The 21076-nt window shown below is 51.0% G+C and overlaps 1 protein-coding gene across 2 annotated transcripts in view; it reads left to right on the top strand.

The window, feature by feature from the left end:
- The first annotated feature begins 7384 nt into the window (after positions 1-7384).
- Positions 7385-21076, top strand: part of Nhsl3 (NHS like 3) — a 29648-nt gene continuing 15956 nt past the window's right edge. Inside the window, exon 1 of one of the 2 annotated variants that reach the window (XM_085686630.2) lies at positions 7385-7632. In XM_085686630.2, the coding sequence (XP_085542756.2) occupies positions 7407-7632 (226 nt within the window). In that variant the 5' untranslated portion in view covers positions 7385-7406. Of the gene's footprint in view, positions 7633-18519; positions 18672-21076 lie in introns of those variants that run through there. The other variant, XM_048434313.3, reaches the window with a different exon arrangement.

The raw sequence follows: 21076 nt of genomic DNA on the forward strand, positions 1-21076 counted from the left end.
ACATTTCCTTTATCTGTTCTTCAGCTGAGGGGCATCTAGGTTGTTTCCAGGTTCTGGCTATTGCAAATAGTGCTGCTATGAACACGGTTGAGCACATGTGCTTGTGGTATGATTTTGAGCATCCTTTGGGTATATACCTAAAAGTGGTATTGCTGGGTCTTGAGGTAGGTTGTTTCCTAACTTCCTGAGAAATTGCCATACTGATTTCCAAAGCAGCTGTACCAGCGTGCACTCCCACAAGCAATGGAGGAGTGTTCCTTTTACCCCTCATTCTCCTCAGCACAAGCTGTCATCAGTGTTTTTGGTCTTGGCCATTCTGACAGGTGTAAGATGGAATCTCAGAGTTGTTTTGATTTGCATTTCTCTGATGGCTAAGGATGTTGAGCATTTCCTTAAGTGTCTTCCAGCCATTTGATATTTGTCTGTTGAGAATTCTCTGTTTAGGTCTGTACCCTATTTTTCTTTATTAGACTATTTGTTCTTTTGTTGACCAATTTCTTGAGTTCTTTGTATATTTTGGCGATCAGCCCTCTGTCTGATGTGGGATTGGTAAAGATCTTTTCCCATTCTGTGGGCTGCCATTTTGTCTTATTGACCTTGTCTTTTGCTTTATAGAAGCTTCTTAGTTTCAGGAGGTCCCATTTATTAATTGTTGCTCTCATTCTCTGTGCTACTGGGGTTATATTTAGGAAGTGGTCTCCTGTGCCAATGCGTTCAAATGCACTTCCCACTTTCTCTTCTGTGAGGTTCAGTGTGGTTGGTTTTATGTTGAGGTCTTTGATCCATCTGGACTTGAGTTTTGTGCATGGCAATAGATATGGATTTATTTGCATTCTACATGTTGTATCCAGTTATGCCAGCACCATTTGTTGAATATGCTTTCTTTTTTCCATTTTATATTTTTAGGTGTTTGTAGGTAGAATATACATTTTTAACAGCAAAGTTATCTCTCTAGTCCTGAAAATATTTTCTTATTTTATGTGTATGAATATTTTGCCTGCATATAGGTATGTGTGCTATGTGGTGCCTGTTGGGCCCCTTGGAACTGGAGTTGCAGATGGTTGTGAGCCACCATGTGGATGCTGAGGACCAAACTAAAGTCCTCTGCCAGAGTCAATTGCTGAGTGTGGTGGCGCAAGCCTTTAGTACCAGAACAGGAGGCATAGGGGCAGAGGCCAGCGCAGGACCCGTCTGAGAACCTGTTTGTCCCCTCAAGCAATAAGGACTTCTTTTGTTTTGTTTTTTGAGAAAGGGTTTTTCTGTAGCTTTGGAGCCTGTCCTGGAACTAGCTCTTGTAGACCAGATTGGCCTTGAATTCACAGAGATCCGCCTGCCTCTGCCTCCTGAGTGCTGGAATAAAAGATGTGCATCACCACCTCCAAGTCCTTCTTGTTTTTCTTGAGACAGGGTTTCACTACGTAGATCAGGCTGGGCTCCAGCTATCCCACCTCACATAGCTTTAAGCTTGGTTGATTAGGTGATGGGATCCTAGGCAGAACTCAGAAGAAAGACGACATTTCTACCAAGTTGTTAAAAAGCTCTCCCCATTTGTCCCTGCTTGTCTCTGAGACTCAGCATTTTCTAATTACTGGCTAACACAACTGTAGCAGAAATAAATGAAATACCGACACTCATTTAAAACCATAACCACCACCTATAACTCAGCGTTTCACAGTGTGAGGCCATCAAAATGTCATCGCTGCTCTTCCTGATTCACTTTATGGCAAGTTAATATTACAACGTGGGCTTTCTTTTCTTTTTACTTTTCCTGACAGGGTAGAAGGTACTCAGCTGGCCTTGGACTTCTGATCCTCCTTGCCTTTATCTCCCAGGGGCTGGGGATACACACGTGTGTTATCATACCCAGCCAAGGCTATAAAGTTTTGATTTTTTAAAAGTATGTATGTGGGGCTGGAGAAATGGCTCAGGGACTGAAGGGATGGCTCAGGGGCTACAGAGATGGCTCAGTTGTTAAGAGCACTTGGCTGCTCTTCCAGAGGTCCTGAGTTCAATTCCCAGCAACCACATGGTGGCTCACAAACATTTGTAATGGGATCAGATTTCTTCTTCTGGTGTGCACGAAGACAGATCACTCATAAACATAAAATATATGAATAAATAAATCTTTTTTAAAAAGTGTGTGTGTGCACTTTGTGGAGGTCAGAGGACAGTCTCACATGTTATCCTTGCTTCTTAACCTTGTTTGAGGCAAGGTCTCTTCTTCGTCCATGCATCTTTGCCCAGGCTGTCTGGCCCAAGAGTTTCTGTGGGCTCTCCTGTCTCTATCCCCACACTTCCTGTATACTGCAGATGCCCTATACTGTGTCCAACTTGACATGGGTTCTGGGGATTCTAGCTCAGGTCCTTATCCTTGTACAAAAGGCTCTTTACTCTCAGAGCCTGAAAGTTTTGATTTATAAAATAAAATCGATTCATACAGAGCATTGCTTTTTTACCTATTTTATCTGTTAGAACGTGGGGATGGGCTGAGTGTGGAGGCAGGTAGACCATGAGTTTGAAGATAACCTGGGCTACACAGGGAGACTCCTTCTACAGAAACACAAGGGCTGGGCAAGGTGGCTCAGCAGGTAAAGGCATTTGTCACCAGGCTGACAGGTTCCATTCCTTGAACCCACGTCATGAAAGGAAAGAACCAACTTCAGAAAATTATATTCGACCACACATACACACACTCCTGCACACACACATACCCCTAGACACAATAAAAAAACAATTGATAAAAATAAAAAATGTGCCTGGTGGTGATGGGGCATGCCTTTAACCCAGCACTCAGGAGGCAGAGACAGGTAGATTTCTATGAGTTTGAGGCCAGCCTGGTCTATAGAGTGAGTCCCAGGACAGGATCCAAAGCTTCAGAGAAACCCTGTCTTGAAAAACGAAGCAAAACAAAAAATAAAAACAAATAACAAATAACTAAAAATAAAAAGGAAGCCAGGAATGATGAGCCATACCTATGGTTTCAGTACTCAGGAAGCTGAAGTGGAAGGATTGAGGCTAGCCCTGAATATAAAGTAAGTTCTAGGCCAGCCTGAGCTACAATATGAAACTCTGGCAAAAAAAAAAAAATCAACAAAACAAAACAAAAACCCCACAAGGGTTGAAAGGGCTGGAAAGACGGCTCAGCAGTTAAGTGTGCTTGCTCTCTGGTAGAGTATCTGAGTCTGACTTCCAGAACTCTCAAGGGACAGGTCACGACCCACACAGAACTCTAGCTTCAGGGCATCCAACACCCTCTCTGAGGTGTGCACGTATTCCCATAGAGATATACATAGAAATAAAAATAATTCTTGGAAACCCCACAAGGCCTGGGTGTACAGCTCGGTTGATGAGTACTTTTGAGGGCCAAGTTGCTTCCTCTTCAGTGCAGCGTAAGCCAGGAGTGGTGGCAGACACTTGTAATCCTAGCGTTTGGGAGGTGGAGACGGATCAGGAAGTCAAGTTGAGTCAGGAGCATAGGTGATCCTCCTCTTCAGCAACACAAAGAGTTTTGTTCATTTGACTGGGGAGGGTGTAGCAATAATGGACCCTGAAAGAGGAAATATGTGGCGTCACTGAAAAAGAATCAGTATGGACCGGGAATTGAACTCAAGGCCATGCAAGGCCTGCGCTCTACCACTGAGGAGTTGTATTCCTCATCTCCAGCACCTCTTTTTGAGACAGGGTTCTCAGTGCTGCCTTAGACTTGAACGTCCTGGGTAGCTGGATTACAGCTGCTGACAATACAGCCGCCAGGCCAATTACTGCCCTCTGTTACAAGCGATTAATAGGGGCTGGAGAGAGGGCTTGGAGGTTAAGAGAACTGGCTGCTCTCCCTGAGGATCCAGGTTAATTTGGTTCCCAGCACCTACATGGTGACTCATGACCATCTGTAACTCCAGTTCCAGGGGATCCAACACCCTCTTCTGGCCCCCATGGGTACCAGGCACACACGTGATACCCATACATACATGCAGACAAAACATACCATACACAGGAAATTAATCATTACTTTTAATAAGCGAATAACAACCAGTGACTGTGGCCCATTTCTGGATGCTTGGAACCCAGAACAGGTGGTCAAGCTATCTACTGAGACAATGAAGGGAACCACCACCCATTCCACAGGGGAGGCTGCTGGGTGGTGGCAGTGACCTCGTCTCTCTGCTCTTAAATCTTCTCATTCCTTCTTTCCTTCAGCTTCTAGCAAGCTGGCATCAACTGGGAGCTGGGCACACCTGCACTGGGCCACTACCCATGACCCTGGGCAGTTACTTCACCTCTCAGCCCAGAAAGGGTGGGGAGAGGCTGAATGGGTGGAATTAGTCTGGGGCTCTGCAGGGAAGATCAAAGAAGTTCTCAGAGCGGAGGTTGTTTGAAATGTTAACAAAGCTGCTAGATGGGGTAGGGTGGGGGGCACTTAGAGGGCAAGGGCGAGGGCATGTTGGTAGGTAGGGGGTGGTTTGGCTTCTGCAGGTGTGTGTGTGTGTGTGTGTGTGTGTGTGTGTTTCTCTTCCAAGGGTTTACTGGGGGCCTGCAATTTAGCAGGATTGTTCCGCCCTTCGCTAAGATTCTAGCCCTTCCAATTGGTCCAAAAGCCGACAAGGGAGGGGGTAGGCACCGGAGCTCCCAACCCCTTTCTAGGATCCAACTGAAATGAGGGGCATTTCACACCTCTGCCTGGCCGAGAGGAGTCTGTACTGGGAGAAGTCGGGGCCAGACAGAGACAAAGCAGGTGCCTGTGGGCGGTAGAGCTAGTCCTAAGCTTTCCAAAAACATTAGAGCAAAGTTAGAGGGCCTTTGGGCTGCGGCCCTAAGTCTGGTTATTGCTAGTTCCTCTCCAGGGACAGGTTGGCAACTTCCTGCTGGGTCAGGTGACAGGCTGGCTCCAGGTTGGACTTTGTGCGTGGGTTACAGGGACTGCTAGGAAGTCTCTTCCAGGTCCTGCCACGGAAGTAAGGGAGCTCAGCCGGGCAATCATGAATCCAGAGGAGCACTCAGCCACAGCTGGGGCCCAGGTTGGCCCTTCCCAGGCTGGGTGTCCCAGAAGTGTATCTAAGTAGTAGGACAGAGAACAAGGGCAAGCTGGGCCGCTTCTCTGAGCCTGGGGAAGCCGGAACGAGGAGGAGGGAATGGGATATAATCCTGACTTTTCTATATTCTTTCCTTCCTTTCTGAACTAGAGGCTCTGCTCTGTGGGTTAATTCCAGGGGATTCTGTCTTGAGAGGAGCCTTCCTGGGGATTTATGGAGTCACATAATGGCCTTGAACTCAGAAAGGTTCTGAGCTAGATAGAACCTTTTGGTGTTGCCCACCCACCAAGGTTCTCATAAAATCCAGGCTGGCCTCAGATTCCCTCTGTAGCCCAGGATGATCTTGAACTGACCTTCCTGCTTCCATCTCCTGAGAGCTGGGGTTACAGATGGCACTAGCACAACTGGACTATACGGATCTCGAGAGAGAGCTGGGGCTGGAGACAGGGCTCTGAGCTACCAGCACCCTTGTCTCCTGAAGTCCTTTTCCTTTCTCTTCCTACTGAGCAGTGATGAGCCCAGGGCCTCAGGCAAGGGAAGCAAGCACCCTGCCACTGCTACAAGTTCATGGAAAGCGATGATTTTAAAAAAATTTTTAAATAATACAACTTTAATGATTTATGTGCATTGGTGTTTTGCCTGCATGTATATTTGTGTGAGGGCTGTTGGATCCCCTCGAACTAGTGTTACAGAGAGCTGGAAGTTGCCATGAACCCGGGTCCTCTGGAAGAGCAATGCTCTTAACCGTTGAGCCATCTCTCCAGCCCTGAGAGCCCTGAGAGGGGTGATCCTTTGCAGTCAGGCGTGGTGGTGGTAGCAGCTTACCTAGGTCCATCATAAGATGATGATATGATAGTTGAACAAGGGGCCTTGCAAATTATATAGCTAAACTCTGCCACTGGGAAGAGTATCGAAAGAGTTGGTAGTGGGCAAGAAATAATGAACACTCTCCTAAAGCTCCTGCCAAAAGCCAGAGCAAGGGCTGCAGCGGGATCCACCTTCCCCCTCCTGCTGTGCGTGGCTGGCATTAAGACTTGTTTACAGGTGAAAACAAATGTAAAAGCCAGGGTGTTTGCCTTCACACTACTGAATGCGTGCAGACTGTCCCTTTCCTGAGACCTTGCTCACTTTTCTCTGAAGGTCTCAGTAATGCCTTTGACACCTTTCCTTTGACAGTAAACACAGGAAGATTTTGGTCAGAAGCCCCCCGAGGGCAGGGCCCAATGTCTATTTGGGAATGAGGGCTCAGAGAGAGTGTAGGTTTGAGTGGTACTATCAGGAAACTGAGGCCCAGCGTGGATAGCTGGTGATCTGCCTCAGGGCCCAGGTTCTCCATAGCTGGAGCCTTGAGACATCCAGGGGTTAAGGCAGGTGCAGCAGTCAGTCAGCTCCCGGTTAGAGTGAGGTCTATTGCATGCCAGGACAAGGACCAAGCTGTTTGATGTTTCAAGCTGATAATGCTGGACAACTCTTAACTGTGGGGCGACCACAAGCCCTTTCTGGGGACCTAGGAGTAGGATTTCTAGCCTCCAGGTGGAGATGAGCTTCCTTCTGTTCTAAAGGGTAACATTCCCTACCTTGCTTTCCTCATAGCTTGTAGAGTCAGAGATATAAAAGGGCTTGGTCAGCACCAGAGGCCTGCAAGGAAATGAACACAGCATTTTCCAGATTTCTGAAGGCTTTCTCTTACTAGCTACACCAGACATTCTAGGCACCTACTTAAAGACCCACCCTAATTTATCTCCGTTGAGCAGCTCAGTGGGAAAGCCCGACTCTTAACAAGGGTGTCCTAGGGCAATGGAAGGTCAATTAAGGGTAAACTGAGGCCTTATCATCCCACTCCAGGAACGCAGGAATGTATCAGGAACACAGAACGTCGCTGGAGGCTGAGTCTGCTGTGGTCCTGAGCCAGGGGAATACCTGCTCTCCGCCACAGGTCCCAGGTGTTTGGGAAAAAGTCTTCCTCAAACGTACTCCAGACGACCAGCTCTCCTGGGGTGGTCCTAGCCTAGCCCTTCCCTACTGCCCTATGGATCCCCCAACTCCCTCGGGGTCCTCCGCGGAACAGACTTTCGCAGCGGGGGAGACCCCTTCCTCTGTAGCCCGACCTCGTCCTCGGGGCTCTGCTGGCGGGGAGGGGCGGTTTGCTACTGCGCTGCCACCGCCCCCCCCCACGACGGCCGCTCCCACCGCTCGCGCCCCGCCCGCCCCGCGGCCCCGCCCGCGCTGCCCCCGCCCCCGTAGCGCTCGTTCGGCCTCCGCCGCCCAAACTTTTCTCCGGGCGCGTCTCCAGCAGCGGCCGCCCCCGCGCATGGGCGCCGCGCCGCAGGGGGCCTGACCCCCGCCGCTGGCACCGCGCGCCCCCAGCCCCGCGCCATGGCGGCCCGCGCTCCCCCCGCCGCACCTGCGGCCGAGGAGCCCGGGAGCCCCGGCGGCCCCCCGCGCAGGAAGAAGTCCCGCTCCGGCCTCCGCCGCGCCTTCAGCTGGCTGCGGGGCAAACGGCGCAAGAAGAAGGCGGCCGGGGCTGAGGGCGCCGACTCGGCCACCCCCAGGGCCAAGAAGGCGGACGACAAGGCCAAGCGGGCCAAGGGCAAAGGCCGGGGTAAGGTGGCTGGACACCTGGATTGAGCGCTCCGAGGGTGTGGCAGGGTGGGTCCTCGGGGGTGGGGGGGGTCGACCTGTGTAGAAAGGTTGTCTCCTAGGCTGTGCTGTTGGAGGAAGTGAAGAACCTAGGGTACTCCAGCATAGAACCTGCGTCGCTCCAGGGACACAGTCTATCCAACTTTGAGGGGTCGAGACCCCCGTTTGGGGCAGGGATCCCCTGGCTGAAGCAGGAAGTGTCGGCTGGTTGGCCCTCCTGGTGGAGATAGATACACTTCCCCCTTGCTCTCCCAGGTTCTGCCCTCTGCTGAGTCAGGGGGTCAGAGACGTGACTCTGGCCTGGGGCCAATGGGAGAGGCAGGTGGCCTTGGGTCTTGGGGTGGTGGTCTCTTTGGGTCTTTAAGGTCAACCTGCTCCAAAGGAGTTTTTGCCCTCCAGGTAGATCCTGGTTCCCAGCCCCACAAAGGACTCAGCTTAGAGGCCTTTACCTTGGGTTGTTAACCAGTGTTAGCTTTTCTCACCCCCCACCCCCTCCTTACCTGGGCCAAACCACAAACATCCACCTCCTGGGGTGGTGAGATCACCAAAGGCCTATCCTCCTCACTCCTTTCCCTAGTCCTGGTAGGGATCTACTGCTGTTGAGAAAGGGGGAAACTGAGGTCTAAGTTAAATCGAGAGGCTGTGCCTCGGCTGGGTGGATGAAGTCTAGCAGCTGTTTCCTAGTCCTAATGCAGTTTTGAGCCCATGGCTCTTCCTGGAACTTAAGGGGTGGACAGCCTGAGAAACGGAGAAGGACCTGGCCCATCCCTGTTAGGGTCACTGTATGTTGGCCACTTGTTTGGCTTTTCCTGCATCTGCTTCTTTCTTCAGTTTGGTGGGGAGATTTTTAGGCTCTGCTAGGAAGTAGAAGGCAGGCTGCCCCTGGAAGTGTCTCTCCTATACCACCCAGCCACAGTGCTGAAGGTGAGGGAACGAGGGGTCATGGCCCACCCCATCTAGCCATGTTTACCTTTCCAGTGTCCTTTAACCACCTCTGGAGAATTAGAAGGAACTTTAGGGGTCAGGAAGAGGGTGGAAAACCTCTTGTGTGTTGCATCCGGTCTGATCTTCCTTTTGGATAAGGGCCCTGTTTCCCTGCGGCCCAGCTACAAATAGAAGTTAGGACTGAGATGAATGGGCCAAGCCCTGAGGGAAGGTTTGGATGAGGGGTGTTTCCAGGTGTTCTGCAACCCTCAACTGGAGGGGAAGTCTGTCCCTGGATTCCCCACTGGGGTTGAGGGTGAAGTCATTCCCCTCTCCCTTAGGAGAGCTTGCGATAGAACTGCAGCTCAATGGGTTGTGGTCAGGTTGTCAGGGGATGGTGGTCTACCCCAAGGGGAGTGGATTCCCTTCTTTTTTTTTTTTTTTCCAGGTGACCAGCCTGGAGGCAGAGGGCTGCCCACTACTGAGTTGTTGTTTAGTACTCCAGTCTCCTGGGGTCATCCTGCCTTGTGTTTGGTATTAAGTGGCACTGGGCTTTCTGGGCAGCATGTCAGCCTCACTGAGTCCACGTGCATGGGTGACACCCTCTGCCCTGAGCTGTTGTCTTCCCAGGTCTGGAGGTGGCCCCGGGTCCTTCCAAGGGCAGTCTTGTTCCTTTTTGCTCCAGCCCTCTATTGTTCCGATTGTTTCCTTGTCACCTGCCTGGCCCAACTTCTTTTCTGTTTATTAAGAGAAATAAATCCGATCTCTCTAATCTCCACTGGCCAAGAAGGGAAGGCTGGAGGCTTAACTCTTTCAGAGCAAATGGCCATCAGGATGGAGCTTGGGGAAGGAGGGATGCACGAGGGAACTTTCTGGAAGGACAGAAAGGACTCTGTGGGAAGCTCATTAGGTCATCTCATTCTGAGAGCCAGAGATGTGAGAGACACAGGTCCCCGCTTCCATCGCTGTTCTACTGTACAGTGGGAGACGGTGCTTGCAGTGGAGTTTTGAGCTGCACGTCTTTCCCCCAGGACTCCTGCACTTCCCCTTTCAGAGTGGAAAGGAAGAAATCTGACATTGATTGACTACTCTGGATGTGTCGGGAGACTTACTACCATTTCCTCACTAGAGCCCATTTGCAGAGCCTGCATGGTGGCAGCACACTTAGAATCCCAGCACTGGAGCTGCTGAGGCAGAAGAATAAATGTGAGGCCAGCCCAGGCTACATATCAACAACAACACAAATCTCCTTTGCAGATGAAAACCCCGAGGCTTAGTGACAGTGAATGGTTAATTTGACCAGACTGAGATTGAAAATGGAATTCAGAAGTCTCCCAAACTAACAGGACTCTCCAGAAGACCCAGGGCTGAGACCTAGAGAGCTTTTTGTTGTTGTTGTTTTGTGTTTTATTTTTTTTGAGACAGGGTTTCTCTGTGAATCAGTCTTGGCTGTCCTGGAACTCAATCTGTAGACCAGGCTGGCCTCGAACTCACACAGATCCACCGGCTTCTGCCTCCTGAGTGCTGGGATTAAGGGTGCGCGCCACCACTGCTGCGGGGCAGAGACTTGAAGATTTCACACAGTTCACTCTACAGACAGGAGTCAGCCCAGAGAGAGCTGAGGGAACCTGATAGAGTGGGAACCGTACCAGAGTCAGGCAATTCAATTCAGTTCAATTCTCATACAGCTACTCAGACCCGTGACATTGGACAAGCAACTTCTCTGTGACCTTTCCCTGGACACAGCCTTGATCCAAGGTTCTTAGAAGAGAGGACAGAAAACTTACAGGAAAGAGAAGTCAGTGCAGAAGGCAAGGGGTTGCTAGATTCTGTTATAAGTTTAGTCAACGCAAGTCTGGTAGGAGTGGGTTTGGAGGTTGACAAGAAATACCCTGCCGTCCCTTGAGCTCCAAGACACCCTTCCATATCTGTAAAACTAGGGTGTTCAAGAATCCATTAAATAGCAGCCATGCAAACTCTTTGTGAACTGTGCAGTGCAGTCCAGCGATGGCAGTCCTCTCATGTGGGATGCTGAGGACTTGGACATTGGTTTAGTTCATTTTAGTCCATGTTTCAGTCGCATCTCGGACACACATGTTCTTACTGATGTGGAGTCACAGAAGGTGGAGTCTTCCCTTGTCTCACGGGAGGAGGCAGACATAAGAGGAAGTTGAAAAAGCAAAAGCAAACAGGAATCCATATTTTCCGGAAAGATCCCCTCGACAAGTTTGTGGAGATGGAGTGTTCTGGGACCGAGGCCAGGCCAGGTCCAGTGGCTAGCCAGGGAAGGCTTTCTGGAGGTGGCCAGCAGGAAGAAGGGCCAGTTTGAAGGGGGAGGAGAATCAACAGAAGGCTGGTGGCTCAGACACTGCAGGCTTTTCTGTGTTTGGAGGTAAGCAGTTTTCACCAGTACAGGTGAAAGAGTCCTCAGGTTGGAAGCAAGTTGCCCAAGGTCCAATGGTCTCCTGCATTTGAGAAGGTGTCTTTAGTACACAGTCAGGCATAGCTCAAAGTGATGGGAATGCCTGAGGCCAAGACTGACAGCTTGGGGGCTGGAGAGATGGCTCAGTGATTAAGAGTGTAGGCTGCTTTTCCCAAGGTCCTGAGTTCAATTCCCAGCACGCACATGGTGTCTCAGGGCTCACATCTGAAATGGAATCTGATGGCCAGAATGACAGAGCACTCTTATACAGAATTTTTTTTTTTTTAAGACTGGCAGCTGGGCAGCTTGGGGCTAGGGCCGTAGTCCAGTGGGTAGAGTTCACCTAGCATTCATCGGGCACTGGCTCTGATCTCTGTAGCCATTGTACAGAATGAACTGGGTGTGGTGGTACACACCTATAGCCTAGGACTTGGGAGGTGGCAGCCAGAGGTGTCAGGAGTTCAAGGTCATTTCATGGACACACAGGGAGGTTAGGCCAGCCTGGGACACTTGAGACTCTACCTTGTCGGTGTGAATGATAAATGACATTGTCACGGCACTGCCTGACAATCTTCAAGGGCCATACTTTCCCAAGTAATGTGGTTATAGATGAGTTCCTAAGGAGAGAGCTTTCAGCAGGACTATCCTTGGGGGAGGGGTTTGTGGCCCTCCTGTTCCCTTTGGGCAGTGATAGAATTCAGGAACTCCTTCCCACTGCCAGCCCAGCAGGGGTCACCCTAGGAACTCCTTCCCCTCTGTTTGGCCACTCACTGCAGGAGGGCTGTCCTTGGTGTAGGGCTGTGGAGAGTCTAGGATGACTGTTTGTTTTCAGAGAAGATCCTTAACTCCAGTGGAGTCTCCCTCTCTTACAGCCTTGATTTTTTTTCATTCTTTCTTCTTTCTTTTTTTTGGGGGGGGGCGCACACCTTTGATCCCACCACTGAGGAGGCAGAGGAATGTGGATCTCTGAGTTTGAGGCCAGCCTGGTCTACAGAATGAGTTCCAGGACAGCCAGGACTACACAGAGAAACCCCATCTCAAAAAACCAAACAGGGCTGGAGAGATGGCTCAGTGGTTAAGAGCACTGGCTTCTTTTCCAGAGGACCTGGGTTCAATTCCCAGCATCCTCAAGGCAGCTCCTGTACTGTCTGCAACCCCAGTTCCAGGGGACCCAACACTCTCACACATACATACATACATACATACATATATATGTAGTCAAAACATTAATGTACATAAACAATTTTTTAAAAATATTTATTATGTATATATATTCTGTCTGTGTGTATGCCTGCAGGCCAGAAAAGGGCACCAGACCCCATTACAGATGGTTGTGAGTCACCATGTGGTTGCTGGGAATTGAACTCAGGACCTTTGGTAGAGCAGGCAATGCTCTTAACCTCTGAGCCATCTCTCCAGCCCCCAAACAATTTTTTTAAATTTCACTTTTTAGATTTATTTATGTGTATAAATATTTTGCTGGCACGTATGTATGTTATGTGCATGTGTGTGCCTGGTGCCGACAGAGGTCAGAAGAGTGTGTTAGGGTGTCGGATCCCCTGGAACTGGAGTTACTAATAGTCATGAACCACCACATGGGTGCTGGGAATTGAACTGGAGTCCTCTGTAAGAGCAATAATACTCTAAACCACTGAGTCATCTCTCCAGCCCATTCCCCTCCCCCCGCCTTTTTTTTTGAGACAGAGTTTCACTATGTAGTCTTGGCTGACTTGGAACACACTATGTAGACCAGGCTGGTCTCAAACTCAGACCTCGTGTGGGGGGTTAAAGGCAGGTACATACTGCCATGTCTGGGTTTGGAGCTCAGCTGTGCTGTATGACCCTGACTAAGCTGCCCTCAGTCTGACTAGGTGTGCCTTGGCTTAACACATAGGAAGTGCAGTGGCTTGTGACTCAATGTATCTCTGGATTTGAGAGTGTGGCGCAGGAATTGTGTCCAGGAAAGGAGACCCAGTAGCTTGGCAATGCCACCTCTCTATGCTGAACTATGTGGTTCTAAATTTTAGTTCATTCATTTGTTTTCTGTGTATGGGTGTTTTGCCTGCATGTATGTCTGCGCAGAACTTACACGCAGTGCCTATGGCAGCTGGAAGACATGTCAGATCTCCTGGGACTGGAGTTAGAGATGGTTGTGAGCCACCATATAGGTGCTGGGTTGGCACTTAGGTCCTCTGGAACAGCAGCCATTGCTCTTAACTGCTGAACCATCTCTCCAGCTCCAAAATTTTTGAGACAGGGCCTCACTGTGTCACTCTGGCTGTCCTGGAACTTACCATGTAGATTAGGTTGGCCTCGCTCACAGACACCTGCCTACCTTTGCCTTTTGTGTCCTGGGATTAAGGGCACATGTCATCATGCTCAGCAATAGTCCATATCATTCTATTTTGTCTTTTTGCTTGGTTTTGTTTGTTGAGACAAGGTTTCTTGGTGTAGGTCTGACTGTTCTAGAACTCGCTCTGTAGACCAGGCTGGCCTCGAACGCAGAGATCCGCCTGCCTCCTGAGTGCTGGGGTTAAAGACGACCATCGCCTGGCTGTCTTTATCATCTAACACAAGGCAATGACCACGTTCGCGTGAGGCTGGATCTGTTTGCTTTTCTGTAGCATCTCATGTATTCTGTGGTGCGGTCACTTGATGTGTGTTCCTTTCCCCAGGATGTGTTGGCTTCATCGTTCTATCCATTGAGTCATCCTTGAGGGCACCGGCACCGCTGTCCCCATCTCTTGGATACTCCTGGGGAACATTATCTACAGCCCCAGCCTTTAGAGTATCCTGTCCAAGAGACTGAAGGTTAGGAGAGTTTTTGTGGTGTCTCTGCCCAGGTTTTTAGCTTGGGGCCCAGGCCATGGTTATGGAGGCAGGGTTCCCTCCACTGCAGTAGAGTGGCTGTTCTGTGCATCTTCTAGTCCCTGTGCTTGGATGGGTATTGCCTGCCTTGGGTCTAGACAGCAAAGGGAGACAACTAACTTCGCAAATGCTCAGTACCTCCTGTGTGCCAGGCACTGAACCGGGCATCAACAAGAGAGGCGAAGTCTCATCCCTCTTGAACCTCAGAATCTGTGAGAGTGCCAGCAAGGAAGGATGAATCGGTGAACAAATAACGAAAGGCCAGAAATCATGACCAGAGCTAGGTGTGGGGGCAGAGTCTGCAGTCCCAGCGCTTGGCTGATAGAGGCAGAAGGACCAGGAATTTCAAGTCTTCTTCAGTTCTATAGCAAGTTGGGGGCCAGCCTGGCCTACAATAAGATCATGTTTAATAAAACTAAACCAGAGATCCTTTGGGGAGATCAAGGACAGCCTCCCTAAGATTACATGTGCAGTAGAACTGAGGGGTGAGGGGAAGCTGGGGAAAAGGGACTTGTGGCACTGGGGTTAGGTGATCATTGACTGACTCACTGGAGTTTTGTGGGGAAACCTGCATCACTATACCTTACTATCCAGGTACCCTGAGGACAGGAGCTGGGTGGATGGCTCTTGCCTTGGTCTTGCCCAGTACAGGGCCCAGCACTAAGTGACTTTGGGTCATTGATGATCCAGCATGGGCAGCTTTAAATCCTAGATGGTTAAAACTGCTATCATAAGGAACCCCCATGGTGCTTACAGATAGGCCCCAAGGAGGGCCTGACTTGCTCAAGGACCTACCTCCTCTGGGAGGCTGACCTGAACTGGCTGGGTCTTAGTGAGGAACTGGAGCCCACCCCAGCCACGGGGTGGGGGGCGCAGGCTGAGTTTAGCTTCCCCCAGGCCTTTGTTCAGACTTCAACAGAAAGCCCTCCCCAGAAAGGTGCCTCTACCAGGGAGGGAAGAGCAGAAAGGAAGCCAGGGGGAGCTCAGGGAACTTCCCCTTCCCTCTCCAGACACCTTCAGGCCTTGTTCCAGTTCTCTTGCCTCATGCATCCAGCCATTTGCTTGAACCTCCCTCAGGCCTGGGAAGAGGCTGCAGTCTATGGGCTCTCCCCAACTGCTACCTGCCCCTTTGCCCCAAGTCTGGGAGGCAGCATTGGCCATAGGGTCTGTTGAACTGGAATATGGGGGGGGGTAGCCTAACACCATGACCAGGAAAATTCACTGCCACCCCCCCATGATGTCAGCAGGGAGCAGAGCAGGACACCCTCCTCTACTCCTGGAAATCCCCTCTCCAGAACCCGAACCCTCAGAGCCCTCTCAGCTGCTCCTGGCCTGTCACATGCTGAAGAACTGGAATGAGAGGAAGCATTGTGTAGTGTTTGGCTTAAGCATGGTGGGGTGGGGGAGAGTGGGTCCGCAGCCCCCAGGGCCACATCCAGCTGCTTGGCTAAATGCAGGAAGGAAGGAGGTGAAAGCAGCTGCTTCGGGCAGGAGGAATGAAATCCTCCACCTCGCCCAGTGTTCCAGCCCACTCTGTCCTTGTGCTCCCCTATCCTCCCGGCTGGTTCTGCAAAGCACTGCGGCTCCAGTCCTAGCTACGTGCACAGCTGCTGCTATGGGGACAGCTTGGCCTGCATGGGTGCTGAACCTGAATCTTGTGGCAGGGTATGCTACCTCCTCCTGTCTGCTTAGGGTGTTCTCTCCTGCAAGCCTATAGCCCCCATTCTGCAAGTGGGGGTGGAGTCACAAGGTACCCAAGGCAAATCATGTGGTTCCTGGGTTCTTGACCCACCTGCCTTATGTGGCAGCCAGGAGCTAAAGCTCTTCCCTGATCCTGCAGCCGGTCTTGTCTTTGAAACAAAAAGCACAAATGTGCCATTGCCGCTACCCCCATCAGTACCACCACTACCACCACCACACACAAGAGCCACACTGTTGCTTCTGAACATAGTAAGCAGGCCTCACTAGCTCCATCTTCGCCAGACTCAGCATCACACAGGGCACACCTACTATGTGCTGAACTTGGGTTGCCAAGGGTGACATACACAGTTCCTACTCTTGTGGATATTTTTGTGGTTGGTGAAGCAAATACCTAAATAATTTGATGTCTTAGAGTAAGTCCTGGGGTGGGGTGCTGGAAAGCCCTCAGGCATGCTCAGTATGTCACAGGGCAGCATCTGGGGAAGTACGGAAAGTTGGGCCAGAGAGAAGGATAAGGAAGAGCTGAGGGTCAAGCAAGGCTTTTCATGTCTTCCAGGCAAGGAGAGCGGCCAGCAGATGTGAAGTTTGGAGGTGTACACTAGAGAGGGTCAAGTCATTTTGTGTAGTGAGAGCTCTGAGAATGAGGCCATAGCTGGAGAGAGGGCTCCAGTGACAGGCAGGGGCCTCTGGTGGCCAAGGCACCATCCATTCCAAATACCGTCCCAGGCCCCTGCCTACCTGTTCACACTCAATTCATGCCAACACTTACTTTGCGAGTGTTCTCTGCTCTGCTCCCACACACCGCCCGTCTCCATTACGTACCTTAGTTTCCTCATCTGTGAATAGATAGAGTTGAGGCAGTAGATCTGTAAGGTCTCTTCCATCTTTCTCGCCTCTTTCCTTTTGACGTGTTCATTTATTTATATATTTATTGTGTGTGCATGCCACAGCATGTGTGTGGAGGGCAGAGACAACTAATGGGAGTTGGTATCCTTCTCCCAAGTGGCTCATGGGAACTGTAACTCAGTTGGTAAAGCATGTCAGCTGTTGCTTTTACCTGCCAGCCAGCCAGTCCTCTCCTAGCTTGGTACAGATTCTGTTCTCTATGCAGAGTGGTGAGCCTGCATACTGCTTGGTATACAGACAATGTTGTTTTCTGTAGAGGAGTAAAATGCCAGCTCTTCAGGGACGGCACTGTTGTTAACCTCAGGTTCTTGGTAAGCACGGGGCCTCTGGGAGGGTTGGGATCAGCTTTGACCCTCTCTCATTTTGTAAGAAGGGAGTCGAATGTCCTGGAATCCCTGGGCATTCCAGCAGTGTGGTACAGTATAGTAGAAAGGCTTGCTCAGCTGGCAGAAAGGATAAGCCATACTACACAGAAACTAGAGCCAAGGGCTCTCAACTCCTAGCCCAGTTTGAGAGGTTAGGTAAAAATGATGGTGATGATGGAGAGTTGCTGTCCATGCTGTGGGGCAGTGGTATGCAGTGCATTGCTCGAGGGCAGCTATGAGGTCTGAGGTAAGGCCCTTGGGTAGCCTAGGAGACTTTTGGATGTGGTCAGGCTTAGAGTGGGTTTAGAAAAAAGTGACTTCTGGAAGGGGCACACAGCTCTACATTGTGATACATGGGTGACTTCAGCTGTCTATCCTTACATGCACACACCGGCATCAGACACGATTGCATTCATACTTATACACAAAATATAAACAGTCTTGTTGACAAACATTATGCATACACACACACACACACACACACACACAGCCAGATGGTTACAAACACAGATACAAATCAGTGATATTCAGCTACCCTCAGCAATACAATCACAGTGCTAAGCAAACAGATACACACAAAAAGTACATTCAGGCCGAGTGGTGGTGGCACACCACTTTAATTCCAATACATGGGAGGCAGAGGTAGGTGGATCTCTGAGTTCAAGGCCTGCCTGGTCTACTGAGAGAGTTCCAGGACAGGCACCAAAACTACACAGAAACTCTGTCTAGAAAAACAAACAAAACAAAACAAAGTACACATTCACACATGAAGACAGAGTTACATGGACACACATGCACCATACATGGTTATACTAGTCAGAGACAATACAGATGTTTTGGGCAGAGGGTATATGTCCATCTATGCAAATATGTAGCTATATTAATGTCTGCGGTTACATATATATAGATGTCCAGGTACTCATTCTTCAAGGTCAAAGACAGATAAACAGAGAGAAAGGCATGGAAAGCTGTAGGTTTGGGTGAGTCTGGATGTGGCTCCTAGCTCTGTACTTAATGGATGCTCTCAGTCAGCTGACTTTAAGGAACCCTAGTTTCCCCATCGATAAGGTAAAATGCATACGACAAAAGTAGCTTCCTTGTGGAATTATTTTGTAGATGAAGTGAAACACCGCATGAAAGCTGGTAGCACAGTGCTTCGCACACATTGAGCACGAAGTAAAAAGATATTACTATAGTTTTCAACACCCCAAGTACAGAGATACAGTTAGTTCGATACATGTGCAAGTAACAGTCAGGAGAAAGGCGATACATAAACATGTGACACTCACGGAGTGGTGGGCTCAGCAGCAGCAGGGGTCCGACCCCCGCTTGTCTGGACGACAGGACAGCCCCTAGTTCTTCTAGTTCCACTGCAGTCCTCCCCGAAAGGCAGGGCACGCTGGGCTGGGAGAACCCGCGACCCGCCTACCCAACCTGGACAGCCAGAGCCCTTTCCCGAACGCTCAGGGCGGGGCGGCTCAGCAGGTCTCCCTGGTCCCTTGGAGGGGTGGAGCGGAAGGGCCGCGCGCCAGGCCCCGCCCCTCCTCCGGCCCCGCCCTCGGCGTGACCATTGGCCGCAGCATTAGGGGGCGTGGCCGGACTGGGGCTGGGGGCGCCCGCGGTGGCCGCCCGCTCGTCTCGCTACCTCCCTCCCGGGGCTGCGGGCCCGGCGGCCCGGCTGGCTGGGCCTCGCTCCGGTGCCTACGCCAGCTCCCGCACTCGCCATGGGCAACTCACACCACAAGAGGAAGGCCCCCAGCGGCCCCCGGACCCGCAGCTTCTGGCGCTTCGGGCGATCGGCGAAGCGGCCGGCAGGTAGGGGTGGGGGCGGGGCAGGCGGGGAGGAGGGTCCCTGCAGTCCCTGCCGCCGTACTGTCCCCTCCCAGGGCCTGGTGGGCGTGAGAGTGGGGGGCCGGGAATCCGCTCAGATACCACCCCTCACATGCGCACGGACACACACGTACCCACTCATGACCGCGGGCGGGCACGCATATATTTTTACATTTGCATACAACACCCATTCTCATGTATGTCGTTGCAGTGACCAAAACCGCATACAGTCACACCCACACACTGGCACCGGGACACAGACCCTGAGGCACAGGTACATATATATACCTGTGCACACGGTTTACATCCATGGCCACATGAGCTACACCCACGCTCAGGTTGACACACAGGCACACACATGAGTCATGTAGGTACAGTTGTCCAACGTTTTAGGAACCCAACTGTACATACAGGTTCACAGGCAGATCCTAAGACACACATGGATGTGCGCACACAACACACACACAGTTGTTCTCCAAACCTTTGCCCAAACAGCCTGAAAGTTTGCAGAAGGGAGGGGAGACAAAGGTGGGAGGGAGAAGCAGGAAACTAAGGCTGAAGGCTGGGACCTCCTCCATCTGGCGCGATCGCAATCGGGAGTCCTACTGTTTCTCTGAACCCACCCCCACCTCGCTACCGCATCCTCTTTCCGTCACTCCAGACCCCCGCAGTTCCCGAGGTCGCCTCCCCGTCTACCCCCCCTTTCAATGCAGCCACCGGGCTGGAACGCAGTTGCAGCCCTTCCCAGCGTGCTGCGGGATCCCTCCGCGGGTCACATTCCAGTCTCCAAGGGTGGGGGCTAGGGAATGAGGAAGGCCTCCAATCCCAAAGCTGAGAGATGGCATTCCTGGTCTTCCCTTGTCAGTGCGGCAGTTCTGGATATCCCAGAGAGTCCCAAGGGGTTCTGGAGGGGGTACCTGGTTTTCTCACCTTGTAAATGCAGAGACTGGGGAGGGGCAAGGTGATGGATTTAAAATTGCACCCCCCTCAAAAAAGGGGGTCTTCAATAGAGGCAGGTGTTCTAAGAATGGTACCTGCTGCTCTGGGATAAGGAGGAATCCAAGAGGAAGTGGGATGGGGAGCCCCTGTAGTGGGAACCTCTGTTCTCAGGATGGCCCACTTTCCTAGAGGACAGCATGGAGTCTGGTGATCTCATTCCTCCATCAGCTCTCCCCATGAGGGTGATGGGAAGCCTAGATGGGGAGAAGAAGGGGGTCTGTTCTCAGTGTGGCACTGCCAGAGGTGCTGGTGACCTTGCTCAGATTCTTTTGGTTTCCTGGATTTCGTTGGCTCCTCCACTGGGCCTGTCTGAAAGGAGGGAACCTCTGCATTGGTGACCTGGGACCCTTATGGTTCTGGCTGACCATTTCAAGGATGAAGAGATTGGGGTCTAGAGAAAAGGGCCTCCCTTGATTCAAGGTCATTTGCATTTGAATGTTTGAGTTATTGTAATGATCACCAAACCAGTAGGAAAAGGTTAATAGTGTTCATGTGGACTCACAGAAGGTAGGTGTTGAGAAATTCCAGTCGTTTCCCCGCTCTGTCAACTGTGAAGTCCTGGCTGTGGCTTTTTCTCGCTCTAGAAGCCACACTGAGCCACCAGGACTGGGCTTGGGCAGGGCTCCTCATTGGCTCTCTGATGGCTGATCTGATGTATTTGTTTCCTGAGAACCAAGTGTTGGTACAAGCTTGTGACTGAAGGAAGGCATAAGAAGTCGGTTTTGGATCTGGTCATGATAGCGAGGGCCTGAAGGATGGAGTGTTGTCTCTGAGATCGGGTCTTGCCTTGCTAAGGCTGGCCTCATCCTTTTACCATGAAGCGGTAACCCCAAATCCTGGGGTTATAGGCAGAGCCACTAGGCCTGGCTTTGACATCCTGTTGCACTCTGTGGCTTCCAGCGACTCTTGTGCTCTACTGACCTGCTGCAACTCCACAGCTAATCAGGCTCCAAGGTGTTGCTAAGAAGCCAGAAGCATTGTCAAGGCAACACCAGCGCCAGGGCTGGGAACTATCCTAGGCTGTACATCAAATCTGTTGTGCTGGGGTGAGTTTTAGACAGTGAAGGTGAAGTTCTGAACTCAGCTTTGGAGTAACTACAGGGTTGAGGTTAGTTCTGGATTGCTAATGAAGCTAGAGGACCCTTTTGTACCTGTGAAGTGTGGTGTGGCATAGTTGGGCCTGGGTATGGAGGTGAGGGAGAAATAGTGGAGGCTCCTTCTTTGTGCCTGGGAGAAGAGGTTCCGTTGTCGAGTTTCAGTGCCTTGTGTTTATGTGTTTGTTTATATTTTTGGTTTTTTGAGACAAGATCTCACTATGTAGCCCTGGCTGTCCTAGAACTCGCTCTGTAGACCATGCTGGCCTCAACTTATAGAGATCCACCTGCCTCTGC

This window comes from Myodes glareolus, chromosome 3, assembly GCF_982192425.1.
Source record: "Myodes glareolus chromosome 3, mMyoGla1.1, whole genome shotgun sequence".
NCBI lineage: Eukaryota > Metazoa > Chordata > Mammalia > Rodentia > Cricetidae > Myodes > Myodes glareolus.